The 16,567-nt window shown below is 41.4% G+C and overlaps 1 protein-coding gene across 7 annotated transcripts in view; it reads right to left on the bottom strand.

Moving 5' to 3' along the window:
• FRMD5 (FERM domain containing 5) overlaps nucleotides 1-14,446 on the bottom strand; it is a 316,870-nt gene extending 302,424 nt beyond the window's left edge. For 4 of the 7 annotated variants that reach the window (XM_045059418.1, XM_023255435.2, XM_045059417.1 and 1 more), the window contains exon 1: nucleotides 14,086-14,443. In XM_045059418.1, coding sequence (XP_044915353.1) covers nucleotides 14,086-14,187 — 102 coding nt within the window. In that variant the 5' untranslated portion in view covers nucleotides 14,188-14,443. Of the gene's footprint in view, nucleotides 1-14,085 lie in introns of all 7 variants that reach the window. The other 3 variants (XM_045059422.1, XM_023255431.2, XM_045059421.1) reach the window with 3 other exon arrangements.
• Nucleotides 14,447-16,567: the final 2,121 nt, after the last annotated feature.

Genomic DNA, 16,567 nt, shown 5'->3' with positions numbered 1-16,567 from the left:
CACAGCAAAAAATAAAGATGCAAAAAAACTACCAGATATTACTTTTAAACTCTTACCTTACCTTTTTATTATCACAGAATTGACTTTATTTTCAAGTATGTTATGTCAAAACCTATCTACTTATAAACCTACATCATTTTGAAAGGTTACTGGAGTCTAATCAGTGAGAAAACTTTCTATAGTCATTCTGAACCATAAACCCAAACTAAGTAATAAGCATATTTGCTAAAGAAAACTGATTCAATCACATTTTAAAACTTTATAATTATAGACTCATAAGAAGTTGTAAAAATAGTATTAAATTGTCCCATGTATGCTTCACCCAGCTTCCCCCCCAAGGGTAACTTCTTACATAACTGTGGTATATGATCAAAGGCAGGAAACTGACATGTGAATTAAGATATAATTCATATCATAAGATTACCTTTTTTTTAAAAAAGATTTTTTTTTAAGTAATCTCTATACCAAACGTGGAACTCACAACCCTGAGATTGAGAGTCACAAACTCTTCTAAGCCAGCCAAGTGCCCCGATTACCTTTTTTTAAAAAAATGTTTATTTATTTATTTTGACAGAGAACACACGAGTGTGAATGGGGAAGAGGCAGAGAGAGGGAGAGACAGAGAAGATTACCATTTTAAAGTGTATAATGCAGTGGGTTTTAGTACAATCCTAGAATTGTACACCTATCACCACTAACCACCTTTTAAAGTACCATAATATCACCCCAACGACCAGAAAAATCTGTTCATTTTTTAAACCTATTTAGCTCAAGTTAAAGGTAACTTTACATTTGCATTATTAATAATCCTCTTTATCAAAGCTAACATTTTCATTCCTGCATATCTACAATCAACATTTATGGAGCCCCTTGGTGAGACCTTAGATACTAACTGTACAAAGTCTCCGCCCTTCAAACAGTTGTCTAGTGAGAGGCAGACATGTGAGTAAATATTTACAAGTGAATATGGTAGATGCTATAATAAGGTCCCCCAAAGCACAGCCGAACAACACTGTGGAGGGAGTTTACCTTGGAATAACGTGATGAGAAGCTGATGGTCTACAAAGCAGTATAAAATGCATTGGGAGGACAACAGGAGACAAGTCTGGAAAGGAAGGCAGCAGAGGTAACGGAAGGGCATCTATGCCATGCTAAAAGACTGTTATCAAGTAAGTAATGGGAGAATCTTGAAGGATTTTAAAAAAGAGAAAATGATCAAAGTTGCATTTTGGAAGCATGTCAAAGATAGGAATGAGCCTACTGTTCCACAGGAAAGTAAAACCTAGACCATTGAGACCCTGTATTTGGCAAGCAGCAAATGGACAGCTTACTTTTAAATATATATACCAAAATATTTCTCTACCAGTCAGCAAATAGCCACAGCCCTAAGAGGCCTCTCCCTCTTCCCCAGGACCACCCCCAACTCCCATGATTCAACACAAAACAGTGTCTGGCCCAGCAGAGGGCCATAGAGTCAATTCCAGCATGTTCTCTCAGAGTCTTGGTCAGTGAGGCATTCAACATGACTCACCGATTGTTGAGTTATTTTATTTTTATTTTTTAAGTAAGCTCTAGGCCCAGCATGGGGCTTGAACCCACAACCCCAAGATCAAAAGTCACATGCTCCACCAACTGAGCCAGCCAGGGGCCCCGATTATTGAGTATTTTAATTACCCCCACATGGGGGCCAACCTCAGTGAACTCCTTTAAATCATTAAAGCTCTCCTATTACAAACAGCTGCAGCAACAAAAAATAGACATCCAACATTCTTTCATTTTCTCCAACCTGCTTCTCCAGATTCTCACTCCAGATTCTGACCAGGTATTTCTGCTGAGGGTTCATCTTGCTCCATCCCAGAGGTTTCTCTGGTTTTGATCTTTTCTTTCTCCTTATCAATTATCTTAATGCTCCCTCTAGTTTCACCAACTTCAGCTGTCAAAAATAAAGACTCTCCTGGCCATAGGCAGTGCCCCCACTGTGCAGACCCAGCCCTGAAATACCAGACCTGAAGTTACAGTACAGGAAGAGTCTCACTGAGTCTGTTAATCTAATCTAATCTAATTAAGAAACCATTGCAGGAGCGCCTGGATGGCTCAGTGGGCTGAGTGTCCAACTTCGGCTCAGGTCATGATCTTGTGTTGGTGAGTTTAAGCCCCGCATCAGGCTCCATGCTAACAGCACAGAGACTGGAGCCTACTTTGGATTCTGTGTCTCCCTCTCTCTCTGACCCTCCCCTGTGTGCACTCTCCCCTGTGTGACCCTCCCCTGTGTGCACTCAAAAATAAAACATTAAGAAAAAAATTTTTTAAAGAAATAACTGCAAAAAAAGTAAATAGAAAACTCTAAACATACTCAGTCCATCCCCAAAGTATCACTTTATACAATATTTTCATTTGTTTATATTGTCTCAAATTCCAGTTAATTAAAATATACACTATTGTGTTAAATAATGAAATTAAAGGAAATCAATCACATTATGCTCCAATGTGTATTTATACACATTATAATTGCACCTTTTTTAACACCTCCCACCACTACCAACAGGTGTGTCCACCAAAGAATTTGACAATAAGCAAAGGTATAACTTAGTAGTGATAACAATTAGAAATGGTGTTACGAAGGGATATCTGGCTGGCTCAGTCGGTGGAGCATGCAACTCTTGATTCTGGGGTCATGAGTTTGATTCTGGGGTCCTAAGTTCGAGCCCCACACTGGGTGTAGAGCTTACTTTAAAAAAAGAAAAAGAAAGAAATAGTGATAAGAGATTGTATTAAATAAGTGGACCAAGAATAAATTACGATAAAACAAAGGAGATCATAAGAGATGGACAGAAGAGCTATGGTGTTAGGAAAGATGGTGGGAAATAAAACTATAGAATTCAAGATGTGAAGAAAAGGCTTTCCATTTTTGATTATTTTCTTTCAACCAGAAACTAAAGATATTTTATGTGAGATATATTCTTAGTAGGAATAGTCTGTATTACTTTATAATGACACAGTAAAAGATATAATGTGCAGCAAGACAATATTATATCTGTCTCTTAAAAATAGTCTAGGGGCACCTGGGTAGCTTAGTCGGTTAAAAGCCTGACTCTTGGCTTTGGCTCAGGTCATGATCGCCTGAGTTCGAGCTCCACATCAGGCTCTGTGCTGACAGTGCAGAATCTGCTTGGGATTCTCTGTCTCCCTCTCTCTCTGCCACTTTCCCACTCGTGCTTACTCGCTTGCTCTCTCTCAAAAATAAACTTAAAAAAAATAATCAGTCTACTGTACCCAATATCAAAAATTAGAATGAGAAATATGTGTTCTCTTTTATCATACAAATTAGAAAACAATTTAATTTTTTTTAGCATTTATTTATTTTTGAGAGAGAGAGAGAGACAGAGTGTGAGCTGGGAAGGGGCAGACAGAGGGAGACACAGAAGCCAAAGCAGGCTTCAAGGCTCTAAGCTGTCAGCACAGAGCCCAATGTGGGGCTCGAACTCATAAACCTGGAGATCATGATCAGAGCTGAAGTCAGCAGCTTAACTGGCTGAGCCACCCAGGTGCCCCTACAATTCTTTTTTTTTTTTTTTTAATGTTTATTTGCTTTTGAGAGAAAGACAGACCACAAGTGGGGGAGGGGCAGAGAGAGAGAGGGAGACACAGAATGCAAAGCAGGCTGCAGGCCCTGAGCTGTCAGCACAGAGCCCAACGTGGGGCTCGAACTCATCAACTGTGAGATCACGACCTGAGCCAAAGTTGGACGCTCAACTGAGTCAACCAGGCTCAGGCTCAACTGAGTCAACCCAAATTAGAAAACAATTCTTAGATGTGCTTTCTGTACTGTGGGTACTCATTTAGGTAAGCTTATCTAAATAAGATATACTTAAAAATAAGCACAGTACTGATTTTTCAGGTCAGCTATGTTGCTTATATATTCTGACACTGCAATAGTTGGTTCAGTATCTTATGTCCTGAAGCTACACCAAGCCAACTCCCAATCACTTTTTAAAAAAAACCTTCACATAATGCATTCGAATCTAAAGCTGGGTATAGATTAAGTTGCACTGTAGTACTAGGACTACCTTATGTTTTGATCAGATTTTTATCTTTTATACAGCCAAATTTCTTCTGAGAGGACACCTAAAGAGCTGATATGATATTTTGTTGTAGGGATGAGTGTATCCTATGAAACTGCAGGCTCTACATGCCTTGTAACATCCAGGCATCACTGCCAGCCCATGGGGTCCTTCTGCCCTACAAACCTCCAATTCCATAATTACTCTGGAGGATTCTGGATTTTTCTAGAATCAAAAATCTGAAAGAGGGCAGGCTGGATGTTTTCTTCAGCCTAAATTATGCCCTAGAGGGGTGACTGGGTGGCTCAGTCAGTTAAGCATCCAACTTCAGCTCAGGTCAAGATCTCATGGTCTGTGAGTTCGAGCCCCGCAACAAGCTCTGTGCTGACATGACAGCTCAGAGCCTGGAGCCCACCTTGGATTCTGCGTCTCCCTTTCTCTCTGCTCCTCCCCTGCTCATGCTCTGTCTCTCCTTCAAAAAATAAACATTCAAAAAATTTAAAAAAAAATTATCCCCTAAAAGTACTTAAGATCCTTAGATGAATTAATTCTACTTCCTTATGCTGTGATCAATGTTCTTATCTGCCTGGCTCATGTCTGACCAAACAATAATCTTAGTGGCATCTCCTGAATAGAGTATATGGAATCCTCTGGTACTTGTGAAACCAACCCTTCCACTTGGGTGTCCTCAAAATTAGGCTAAGGCCCAGACTAGAGGGCCCTGGAGTTAAATCAAGCAATATGGAAATAAGGCTTTGCACCTGCCTGGAGGCAAAGGATAATTTGCCTGACTATGGAGTGCCTGAATGGACTACCAGCTTATAAGGGTTCCTAATGATTTGGCTTTTTTCTACTATGAGTTCAATGAAAGTGGCCAGACTTTTGAGCGTGCCCTGGGGCATGCTGTTTTGATGAACCACTATTTCTTTCAGGTCTTGGGCCTGTGGGCCTTTGCTAATTTATCTGGCTCCCATAATACCACTTCACAGCAAGCCTCCTTAATCTCTCCAACAAAGTGGAGTGCCTGTATTGTCAGTCATTCCCCTATTCATCAGTCTTTAAACTATCCCTTCTTTTTCTCCTTTTCCAGAGCAAAATAACCTATTAGCATTGGCATTCTGCCGAACATTGATTGCCTAAATGCCAAACAGTACTTTCCTGGAGGTTCCCATCCCCAAAGCTCTAGCCTGGCATTGTGTGGAATGCTCAAAGTGCACCCTGTGTTGGGCTGGGAACTTCAGAGCTGGCAGGCAGGGGTTCACTGGGGAATCCAGGGAAGCATTCCTCCATCCTCTAGAAAAGCGATTTTTGGTGGTCACTTAGGTTTGGGAACAGAGATGCAGAATTGTGCCTCTTAGGGCTCCACTGGTCACATTTCTTAACTGTTAATGCACCATTTAGGCTGCATTATATCAGCCAAAGGATTTTCAAACATCAGCTGAATGTTGGAATTTGATACTCTCTTTTTGGGGGCGGATAAATAAGCTGATGCCAGAGATGAGGTCCCCTGGAAACAAAAGTATATGCATAGTTGCTGCAGCCACAGAATTAGCACAGATTGATACATGACTCTACCTTTTTATATGATGCCATTGCTTTGTGAAGAATCTTAATTTGTGTTATATACTTTTGGAGTTAGATTTAATTCAACACCAGCTTTGTTTTATTTTTAGTTTAGACTAAGTCTTCTGAGCAGTCAAGAGTGATTGAAATTTGCTGACAGCAATTTTTCCTAGGCAACTAGATTGTTATTCGACTCAACTGTACCAGAGTACGTCAGATAAACATAGTAAAGACTAAATACATTTGGCTTTACATTTTTAGCTTTCCTACCTTCAAGTTGCCTGCTGTTACCTCAGCCTAGAATGCCCTTTACCCATCCCCACAGCCCATTTTCTGCTTTTGGCACTCTTTCATGACCTAGTTCAAATCTCACCTCCTTTGAGAAATATTTAATTTCTATTCCCCCAGATTTGCACTGCCACAACATACTACCTTGTCTTAGTGCTGAATCCCATGAGATTTTTTGTTTGCTATTTACATGTTTGCAAACAAGGGTCTTCCTACACCCCCAGTGCTTTAAGCGGTGAAGATTTCTTTGAAAAACAGTATAGAAATATAAAATAATCATATTCTTTCTAGGTCAGGGAAGACAAAAATAAAACCAATACATATAAGAGCATCAAATTGGAATGATGACCCATCATGACTCCTGCCCACCTGAAACTGGTATGCATATCTGCAAATAAACTTTTACCCTACAAGGGTAGAGAATCAGTTAAGGCCATTCAGAAATAAATCAAAAATTAGAAATATGAGATTCACTCTTGGCTTCTCCTTCTCCCTCATTATACTCAATCAACAATACTCATCAATTTTACTATCTGTGTGACCCAGTACTAGTGATCTCAAACCTCAGAAAGCGTTAAGACCTACCTTGTTAAAACAGAAAGCTGAGGGGCGCCTGGGTGGCTCAGTTGGTTAAGCGTCCCACTTCGGCTCAGGTCATGATCTCACAGTCTGTGAGTTTGAGCCCCGCATCAGGCTCTGTGCTGATAGCTCAGAGCCTGGAGCCTGCTTCGGATTCTGTGTTTCCCTCTCACTCTGACCCTCCCCTATTCATGCTCTGTCTCTCTCTGCCTCAAAAATAAATAAACGTTAAAAAAAAAAAAAAAAAAAAACAGAAAGCTGAGCTCCATCCTCTGTATTTCTCATTCACTAGGTCAGCAGTGGGGCCAGAAATTTGCATTTGTAACAAGTGCCCAGGAGAACCTGATGCTGCTCATCCAGGAACCACACTTTGAGAACCATTGCTTTAACTCATCCCCCTATTCTATTCTCCTTGCTTTCTAACAAGGTTCCCAATTTCTACAAAAGGAAAAAGCCCCCTGAGTTGTGACACAGTAAGATGGCTCAAATAAGACATAAAAATAGCTAGTTTTGGTCCTGATCTAGAATGGTTTCCCTTGGTGGGCAGGGGTTGTCTCCGTCTTTGAAATGACCCTTAACATACAGAAATGAGTCCTACAGCATTTCTGGAGTGGTCCAAAGTGTCTCTAAATACAGACCAGAAGATGAGGTCATGGTAATGCAAGGAGTCAGAAGTAGAGGAGGGGGAATGAAAGCTATAATCACTGTCAAAGGGGTGTTTTCTGTAGACAAGTGAATGGAGCTATTGTACACAAACTCAGTGGTTGCCAAGCATGTGGCCCAATTATTTTGCCTGTATGAGCATGGCACGGAAGGATCTCCTTAGAGGACTTGATTCACACAGTTGGTGTTTAGTAGCAAGCAAAAGTCTGGAGAATTTGAACCTAACTATACAAGTTCCTGCTTTCCAAATCTAGGATATAATACAATTAAGTTGGAAAGACTACAAAAGTAAAACACCATCCTTAGAGATAGTACAGCATTTACAGTTGGTGAAAGACCAATATAGAAGATCTTGCTCAAAATATTGACAATAATGAGGATCACATGGTGGCCTTGGGCAGCAAGAAGTCCATAATTTAAATCTAGGGGTTAGCCTCCGAAACTGCTTTCCCTACTCTCTTGGGCTCCACTGCTATTTAAAATGTTTGTAAAAGTTCAAAAAGTTGTATTGGCCACCCACCAGATGTAAGGTCTTAAAGAAATGGGAGGTTTACTTCAGTGGCTAGGATGGATATGTGACAAGGTGTTTTGCTCTCTTAGGTGAAATACCATTCACTCTACAACATAGGAATGGAGATGCTTTAGTGGTCTTCAAAGTTCTCAGCTGCATGAGAGAGCCATTCAGGTGGTTCACCTGAGCCCAAAGTATCAAGGCGAGAAAACAGAGGGACAACAACAGCCACCTGGCCTCCAGGAGAGCAGCACCTTCCTCCCTGAGCACCACGTAAGTAAGAAATAGAAGCTGTGAGGTTGCTGCCAATCCTCCATATTCCCATCTGTTGTATAAGCTCTGGCTAGGCAGAGCTGAAGAACAGTGTCCCACAGGAGGCTGCTCCATGGAACAGGGTCTACAGTCAGAATGTTACAGATGAGGCTATCAGAAGATGAATTCAGCTTAAAATAGACATAATTAGAAACAGGTTGGGAAGCATGGGTTTTTTCCTGTTAGGGCAAGAGGTTAGAAAATGAGGCTATGAGAAGATTTTATGTGGCACTGACTTAGGGGAAAGAGTGAAGGAAGCTTCTGTGGCTGTGGTGATCCCAATGTCAATATCCTAATTCCGCCAGACCTCCAACTCCCCATGAAGCACTGTACTACACAGTATTTATTTGATCTAAGCCTTCTAAACCTGCAGAGATGGAGGAATGGGAGACCTGAAAGGCTTGAAATCCTAAGAGACAAACCAAAAAAATCATAGGAATTCTAGACCACAGCTCTACTAATTCAACCAAGGATAACTGCAGAAAGTTATCAGAGACCTCAAAGGCTCCGGAAAATACCACATTTACATACCATACGTCTCACCAGGGAGAGGGGCTGCAAAGCAAAGTGGTTTGGAATGGGATGGGTTGAAACTGGTTTACCGTTGTTAGAGAATGTTGTTTTCAGACACATGAAATGTTATTTATTGTTTTAATGTTTATTTATTTTTGAGACAGAGAGAGACAGAGCATGAGCAGGGGAGGGGCAGAGAGAGAGGGAGACACAGAATCCGAAACAGGCTCCAGGCTCCGAGCTGTCAGCACAGAGCCCGACACGGGGCTCAAACTCACGGACCGCGAGATCATGACCTGAGCCGGAGTCAGACGCCCAACCGACTGAGCCACCCAGGCACCCCAGACACATGAAATTTTAAAATGATGGAGTTAACTCAGCCATCATGTAGCACATACAAATCAGAACAAATATTCATTCAACTATAAACATATAAATCACTGTGATATAATTCTTAGGGTTTAAAATTTATAGCTTCCTCTTACTCTCCCCTTTAAAAATTCTAAAGTGTAATCTACTGAAAAATAGTTATTAAAATAATCCAAAATATTTTACTATAATAATCATATCACTTAAATTACCACCTTGCTTATTTTGGGCTACACATTTTAATACCTATACATAAACCACTACAATTGTATAATAAAAATGACTATTTTTTGTCTTAGGTTGTCTGATTTTTATCTTGGCAAACTTTTTTTTTTAAGTGTGATATTAACACTAGCACAGACACGATCAACTTGTCTCTGGGCAATATAACAAACAGGGGACTCAAAAACCACATGCTCTTTTACTATACACTATGTTAAATTGCCTTGTCTAGCATATTCATTCCAAGCATTTAATTGAATGCAAATTCATACAAATACCCTTGAGTAAAATCTGCTATGGTGAATGCTTCTAGGTTTCTCTTGGATGCCACTGCTATTTCCCTAAACTGGACTTTTTCAAAAGGAGAAAGAATAAGCATAAATACATATCTAAAATATACCTTTTGTCCTTAAAGGTTGATCTGCATTAGTTTTATACAATAGATATTTCCATATACAAATTAAGAAACAGAATACGAGTGCTTTCAGGATTCTAGAAGGCTAATTTTGGACCTTAGTTTCAAGAATTAGAGTCTGACTTACTATTTTAACAGATCCTGAGACACCATAATTACCTTTTTAAAACAAAGTTTTAGAAAAAAACAATGAATTCATGAAAATACAACAGCTTTGTGTTTTTCTGTGAATAAAATTATCTTAATTCTCTAACAACATCCCTTTTGCATTAATGAAACCAAGGATTTTGCTTACCAAATATGAAACAGAAATTCTTAGAAAAGACAAATCATGGTCAGACCAGGAAATAAATGCCCCTCTAAAGCCAAAGCTTTGGTAGGATAGAAGGAAAGCAAGCCTGAACTCTTGAATTTTAGAGAAGAATTCTACTACAGAATCCAGTTATTCCAGCTTTGGATTGTACAATTTCACTGAGATTAATCAGACATCATTTTAAGGACACCTAAGGGTTAATTTATTTTCCAAAAACAAAATCCTATTTTTTATTTGAATAGAATAAGGCACAATGTAAGTACAGATCAGTCTGTTTAAATCTTGTTAGTATTTGTAAAGACATTACCAAATAATTTTCTCTTTACTATGAAATAAGTATTAATTATTGTTCTCATTTTACAGATGAGAAAATTAAGATACAGACAGGTGAACTGACTTAGGAAGTCAGGAGGAATATAGGGAACAAAGCTGGGATTTTATAGACAAAATGACCAGAGTTTCAATATAGTATAGCCACCTACTACTAGCTTTGAGCAAGTTCCTTGACCCAAGCCTTTCATCTGTAAAATGAGGATAATAACACCTACCTCTCAAAGAGTTGATGCAAGGTATAAGCAAAGCACCTAGCAGAAAGCATAGTACAGAGCTGCCCATTCAAGAAACATCAGCTATCCCAGCAATCCACAATCTTATTTTCTTCAGCTGGTACAAGAGGTGTCTACCGAATCCACATGCTATTGTGAGGTAAGTGAGAACACAAGCGGGGCACCTCGCAAGTATGGGGCTCAATACATTTGTTCTCTCCCCCAGTACTCCCTCTCTTACCCTAGGTCCCACAGTTACTAAATGGCTGAGCCGCAGTCAAACCCAGATCTTGGTTCTACTATAGAACTGTTTCTATACGTATGCATTTTATTTATGATAGTACCTCATTTAACTGCAAAAACAAATTTAACCTAGCTGCTTGATCAGTTATTATTTTAATGTGTTCCCAGTAAAATCAAATTTATTTCTAGGGCAGCTTTACTTTTCAGTAATCAGAAAAAAGTGATTAATATTTCAGACTTGAAAATATGTATTTTTGATATGAATTTCTACTGGCATTCCTTAATGTATATTCTTAATATTTTATAAACTATTAAACTCAACAGTCAAAAATCTATTACTTAGGATATTACATATATAAGCATTTAAATGAGTCCATTTGATATACTAAGTTCAAAGATATTAGGTAGCCTGTTCATTTTTCCTATTTGCTCCCAAATAAAATAACAAAGTAGGGTAGTAAATGTAGTAAATAAATGTAGATATTCAAAAATGAAACAGATGTGTAGAAATTACAGACTAGATCTGCATTTATGAAGCAATGACCTTCAAAACTGGCAGGGAGCTGTTAACAATGTTCTTCACAGGGGAGCAATTATATTACAACCCTATGTATACTTTCATTTCTCATGATCTACAAATACATTTGCATATCAGAAAGAATAAAAGAATAGTCTGGTAACTGAGGCAATCTTTACTGAAAGGATATAAGGCATTTTCCTTACCTTAATAATCACATCCTAAATGCTAGATCAGTAGAACTGGTGCAATATGAAAGGCTAGAACAATACTTTGACAGAATTTCCTACAACTGAAATTTACCAAATGTGGCTATTATGGCTCTAACCTAGTGATACATTTCTGACTCTCTAATACCCTAAGTGTTCTCTGATTATCCCAAGAAGTACTGAAATCTCTCTACAATACATACCTTAAAGAAAAATATGGCATACAATATTTTAAGGAAAATGATTCCAAATTATCACCAAGTTTTTTTTTTTTAAATACTGTACTGCAATTCCTAGAATGTTAGGAATATTGCTGTAACCTAGCAAGTAGCTCACAGCTCCTTTCCATACTGATTTAAAAGACCCAGTGCCCAATGCTTGACAAATAAGCGCATGCACAAACACACAAATACACACACTACAGAAATGTATAAGGGGTGAAAGTTACTAAGAAAAGCTCAATCTCTAAAAGCTTAAAAAAAGCTATATCCACAAAATATTAACTTCACATAATATCCTGTCTTTTTGGGGGTTTTTTGACATTTCCTCTCATTGGGTAAAAACAAAAGGAATTCACAATAGTGGTGCCAAAGACTGACAATATTACATAAATTTCAGAATTCCTGTATTTTTAAAATTTTCATGCAAGAATCACAATGCACAATCATTAACATGTCTAGACAGTGGACACTCACTACAGTATAATCATGTTACACCAAGCTTAATTTTTTATGTGGCCTGAATTTTTATAACACATTGACTTGTAATAATGTAAAAGAAGACCAGCAGGAAAAGAAACACAACCATAGTAAGATATAGCAAGCATAAACCCAGTAAGTCCTGTTAGACTTAAAAATACTGTTTTTCTTAACAGTAATAAAAACTACCCACAACTGTAATACCAACCAACCAACCAACCTCAAAGGTTCCACTAACTGGGAAAAAATAACTAGTTGTCTTATTGTGATACTGTAAAAGCCACAAGATTATCACTAGTGGAGTGGTGATGTGAATTTTGTTTCATTTGTACCCTATACCTTGGCAAAAGTTAATGACCTGCCCCAGGAATTTTATTTCACCATATACCCCTAAGTATTCTTAGGACTCACAAAAGTCTAAATCTTACACTGCCCTTCATATGCTATTGTGTAAATGCTTTAAATTTTAAAACAAAAGGATAAAGACTTTAAAAGCTCTAGACAATGTATTCAAATGGTGAATATGTCAAGTCAATGTTTTCTCCTCCCCCACCCAAAAACAAACAAAAAAAAACTGTACATGGCACATAAAGATACAATAGAAACAAAAAGTAGCATGCCACTCATTCTGTGAGAAAATACAGAACATCTATCAGATTCAACTACCAAAATCCTTTTCACGTGATGGCTAGCATCTTTATGACTGTGTTTAAGTGGCCTTAAAAAGCGATGTTGTTCTCTTTCTCTGCCCTCCTGGATCTTTGACAGCAGTCAGCACTTATGCCCAGAGCTGGTTTGGAGAGTGGGAGAAAAGGGAAAGTGAGGCGAAGGCTGAACTGAGCACGGACTCAGCAGAGAGCAGCTGCTCTCACACACTACCCAGCGTCTTTCTCACACACCGCTATTTTCCGCTATTGAGCATTGTCAGCAAAAAAATAAATGGGGGGTTGGGGGGCCAGGAGACAAAGAGGGTAGAACCAGAGGCCGACAGTTTTTGTCTGCCACATCTGAGGCGAGAAGCCCCCTCTGGTTTCTTGCTGCAAAGGCAAGGGATCAGATGAGACCCCTCCGGGTCCAACTCAATTTGCTTCTCCAGAAAGAGCAGTTTCCGGCAGCGAGCGCAGGATCCTCCGGCTGCTGAACTAAACACCGGAGCATTGTCAATGTTTCCTATCACTGACTTTACAGAGGAGGAGAGAGGGCTGTGACTGCATTCCTGGGAAAGACTACTACTCCAGACGTTCCACACAGCAGTAGTGAAAACACATAAGAGGTTGTAAAAATCCCTTCCAAAATACCAGGTTTCTGAAGAAATGCTGCGAAGCATTAACGTATTGTTGGTGTCATTTGTAAGTCACCGATTCTTTCTCGCCACGGCCAATCCTCAAATCTCTGGTACTTGTTGCTAAATCTTTACCTCACGCCCCCCAGAATTGCCCAACACAAATGAGATCTGCGGAGCGAAAGGCGGGGGGGGGGGGTGCTAATCCTGGGAGCCCAGAGGCTGGGCTCCCTTCCATAGGCCACTCTGCATGGGCTGCGCGTTCACTTCTACCTTCTGAGAGCTCTGACTCACAAATGCTGGGGGGGGGGGGGGGGGGGGGTTGATTATGACATACAGCATTATCCTTCCAACCAAAGATAGATAAGAAAAGCCGGCCAGCGGTCCTTGCCTGGCTGGAGAGCCAAAGCCTGTACCCCCCGACGGGGCGGCCGGGGTAGGAGCCTCCCGCCCTGCCCGCCTCTCTCTGGACGCCCGCGGAAGATACTCCCCACCCCAGCAGGCTCCAGGAGCCAGGATGGGGTGCCCTCACCCTGGGAGAGGGCAGAGGGATAGCTGAGGGTCCGGGACGGAGGGACTCTCACCGCAGCTGCGCGGAGCGCCTGGTACCCCGCCCCGGACCCGGTCTCGGGCGGAGGCGCTCTCTGCACCGGGGCCGTCCGCCGCAGCCGGGGACGGACAAAGCACCGGGGTCTGCGGCGACCCCGGGCGGCGGCGGCGGGCCAAGTTGGCCAGAGTCGGGGGACGAAGGGGTTCCGCGGGCAGGGCAGCGCGGCACTGACCTGGATGGTGCAGGTGTACTCGCTGTCGTCCAGCAGCCGCACGGTGCAGCTGTACTCGCGCTCCAGGCTCCTGCTGCTGCCGCTCATCAACCTGCTCAGCATCTTCCCGCCCGCTCGCCCGCCCCCGGGAGAGACGCGGCGGCGCTGCGGACCCCGGACCAGGCGCCCCTCAGCCGGGCAGCTCCTCGCGGGCCCCGGGCACCTGCACCATCACCCCAGCCGGGTCGCGGCCGCTGCCTCCTGCTGTCCCAGCTCCTCCTTCTTCTCCTCCTCCTTCTTCGCCACCGCCTCCCCCCAGCCCCGAGCAAGCGCCCCGCTCTCTCTCCTCCGCGCCCCACTCCCCATGCCCAGTTCGTGGGGCGGGGCCTCGGCCGGAGAGGGGCCAATGGGGGTCAGCGCGGCGGAACCGAGTGGCAGAGAGAAGAGCCAATCGAGGTAGGGTATTGATATGATGGACAGGTGGGAGAAGCAATCACGGGAAAGCAGTCGGACAGAGCCTAGCGGGACCAGCCCTCTGGCGTCCCAAACGAGGGGCTCCTCTTGTCTCTGCGGTTCCTGTAGAAGCTGTTTCCCCTCCCCCAGGCCAGGTGTGGGCACCCGGCTGGATAAATGTCTGCTGCGTGGAATACGTTTAGACTCTGCTTCAGGGGCCAAATCCCACACTCTGCAACGCCGCGAGTCCCGCCCTCTCGGGAGCCGGGGCGGTGCAAGAAAACAATCCCCGCACCTGCAGAATGCAGGCACCTTCCGCTCCGGACCAGGCGGCTGCCCCCACCTGAGCTGTACCCCCAGGTGGGCGCGACGGGCCTCTGCCCCAGCCCTCTTATTTTGAACATCTATTTTACAGTAGCTACTTAAGTAAAAGCTGTAGGGTTCGAAAGGGCTCTTAAGCACTCGGGTTTAACCCCTAGGAAACCCTTCACTCTAACACCCTATGCCTCGCTTTTATTTTCAGAAGACAAAAGAGACTGAGGTGTGCTCCTTCAGCCGGTAGGGTGCAGAGGAAGTGGTGGGTCCTTTCCTTGCACCTTCAGAACTAGAATTACCGTATTTTCTTACTTCCTCAACAAAACACCAGAGTATGTCAAGGAAGTATGTATCACAGAGGAAAAAAAAAATTGTCTACTGCCCTTTGTGACCCCTTATCTAAAGATCTCACGTTCTTTATGAAAACTTCACCAAGAAACACAATATTCTCGCTCAAAATTTTTTGATGGAAGGAAATGTTATATAAAAGAATCCTATCAACACAAAATTGATGCCAAAATATATTAATTTAGTAAATAATGAAAGATGCATAATTTCCTATTATTTTAATTTATACTGTTCTTGTTTATACGGATACACATAAAAATGAAACTCTACATTAACTTAGAAAACAGCCAACTTTTAAAGTACTTGTTTGTTTGTTTGTTTACCCGGAGGCACCTGGCTGGCTCGGTGGGTACAGCATGTGACTCTTGATCTCAGGTCCTAGCTCAAGCCCCTTTCTGGGCATAGAGCCTCCTTAAATATAGTATGCTTCTCTTACGTCCTTGATTTCCAATATTTCTCCCAATTTTTTTGCATGGGACCCTCTCCCACTTTAGTTATCACCTCTTTATTAGTTGCATTCTCATTTATGTCATTCAATAGTCATAAGAGGAGGTTTCGCTTTTCAATGTAATCCTAGAGTTAAGAAACTAGAACAGTAAGTCAAATATTCTAGCCATTAAACCAGATGTGAGTTCCTCTACTTTGTAGCCACAGCAGGTAGCCTTGTATGTGCAACACAATAAGTATTCAGTAAGTTTTTGTTGAATGAAGTAAATGAGATAGATATTTCATTGCATCTAAGTCCCAGGGAAAGATACGTGAAAAAATTAAGAATTTCAGGAAGATCTTGGAGATAAATGAAATTATTAATATGTCAAAGTGATATTTTGCAAAACTCAGCTTTGTTGTGTAGTTGGGAGAAGACAATGAAAGATTTCAGGCAGGCAGAACTTATGTTGAAGGCAAAAGTTGCTGTTTGTTTACAGAATCTGTAAGAGCAAGAAAAAATGTCCAAGAACTAGAGGAAGCCCAGTAGTTTGATGGTAGGGAAATGTCTTTAACAGGTTATGCAAATAAGCAGCTGTTAGAATAAAAAGGCAAAGCATCATGAATCCAGAAAAGCTCTCAGGAACTGAATGCAGTCTTTTTTCAGAGTATGACCATAGATGCAATCAACAGGGATGAGACTGTGGCTTCTATGTCAATGTGTTAAGTAACATTCCTGTTCAGCCTAAGAAAATCATATAAACTTAGATGTGCACCTCATTGAAAGACCAGTTACATATTCATCCATGCTTATGCATGATATCCAGAAAGAATTTCAAACTTTCCCTTACGCTCTTATTCAGAACACTTTGTGAGGAAAACAGAGGATGGATGCATAATGGAAGAAAAGCAAGAAACTATCAGTTTCTGGTGAAATGTATGCCTATTTAGGGATTGAGAG

This window comes from Felis catus, chromosome B3 (genome assembly GCF_018350175.1).
Source record: "Felis catus isolate Fca126 chromosome B3, F.catus_Fca126_mat1.0, whole genome shotgun sequence".
NCBI classification, from domain to species: domain Eukaryota; kingdom Metazoa; phylum Chordata; class Mammalia; order Carnivora; family Felidae; genus Felis; species Felis catus.
This window is presented reverse-complemented; position numbering and strand designations above follow the sequence as displayed.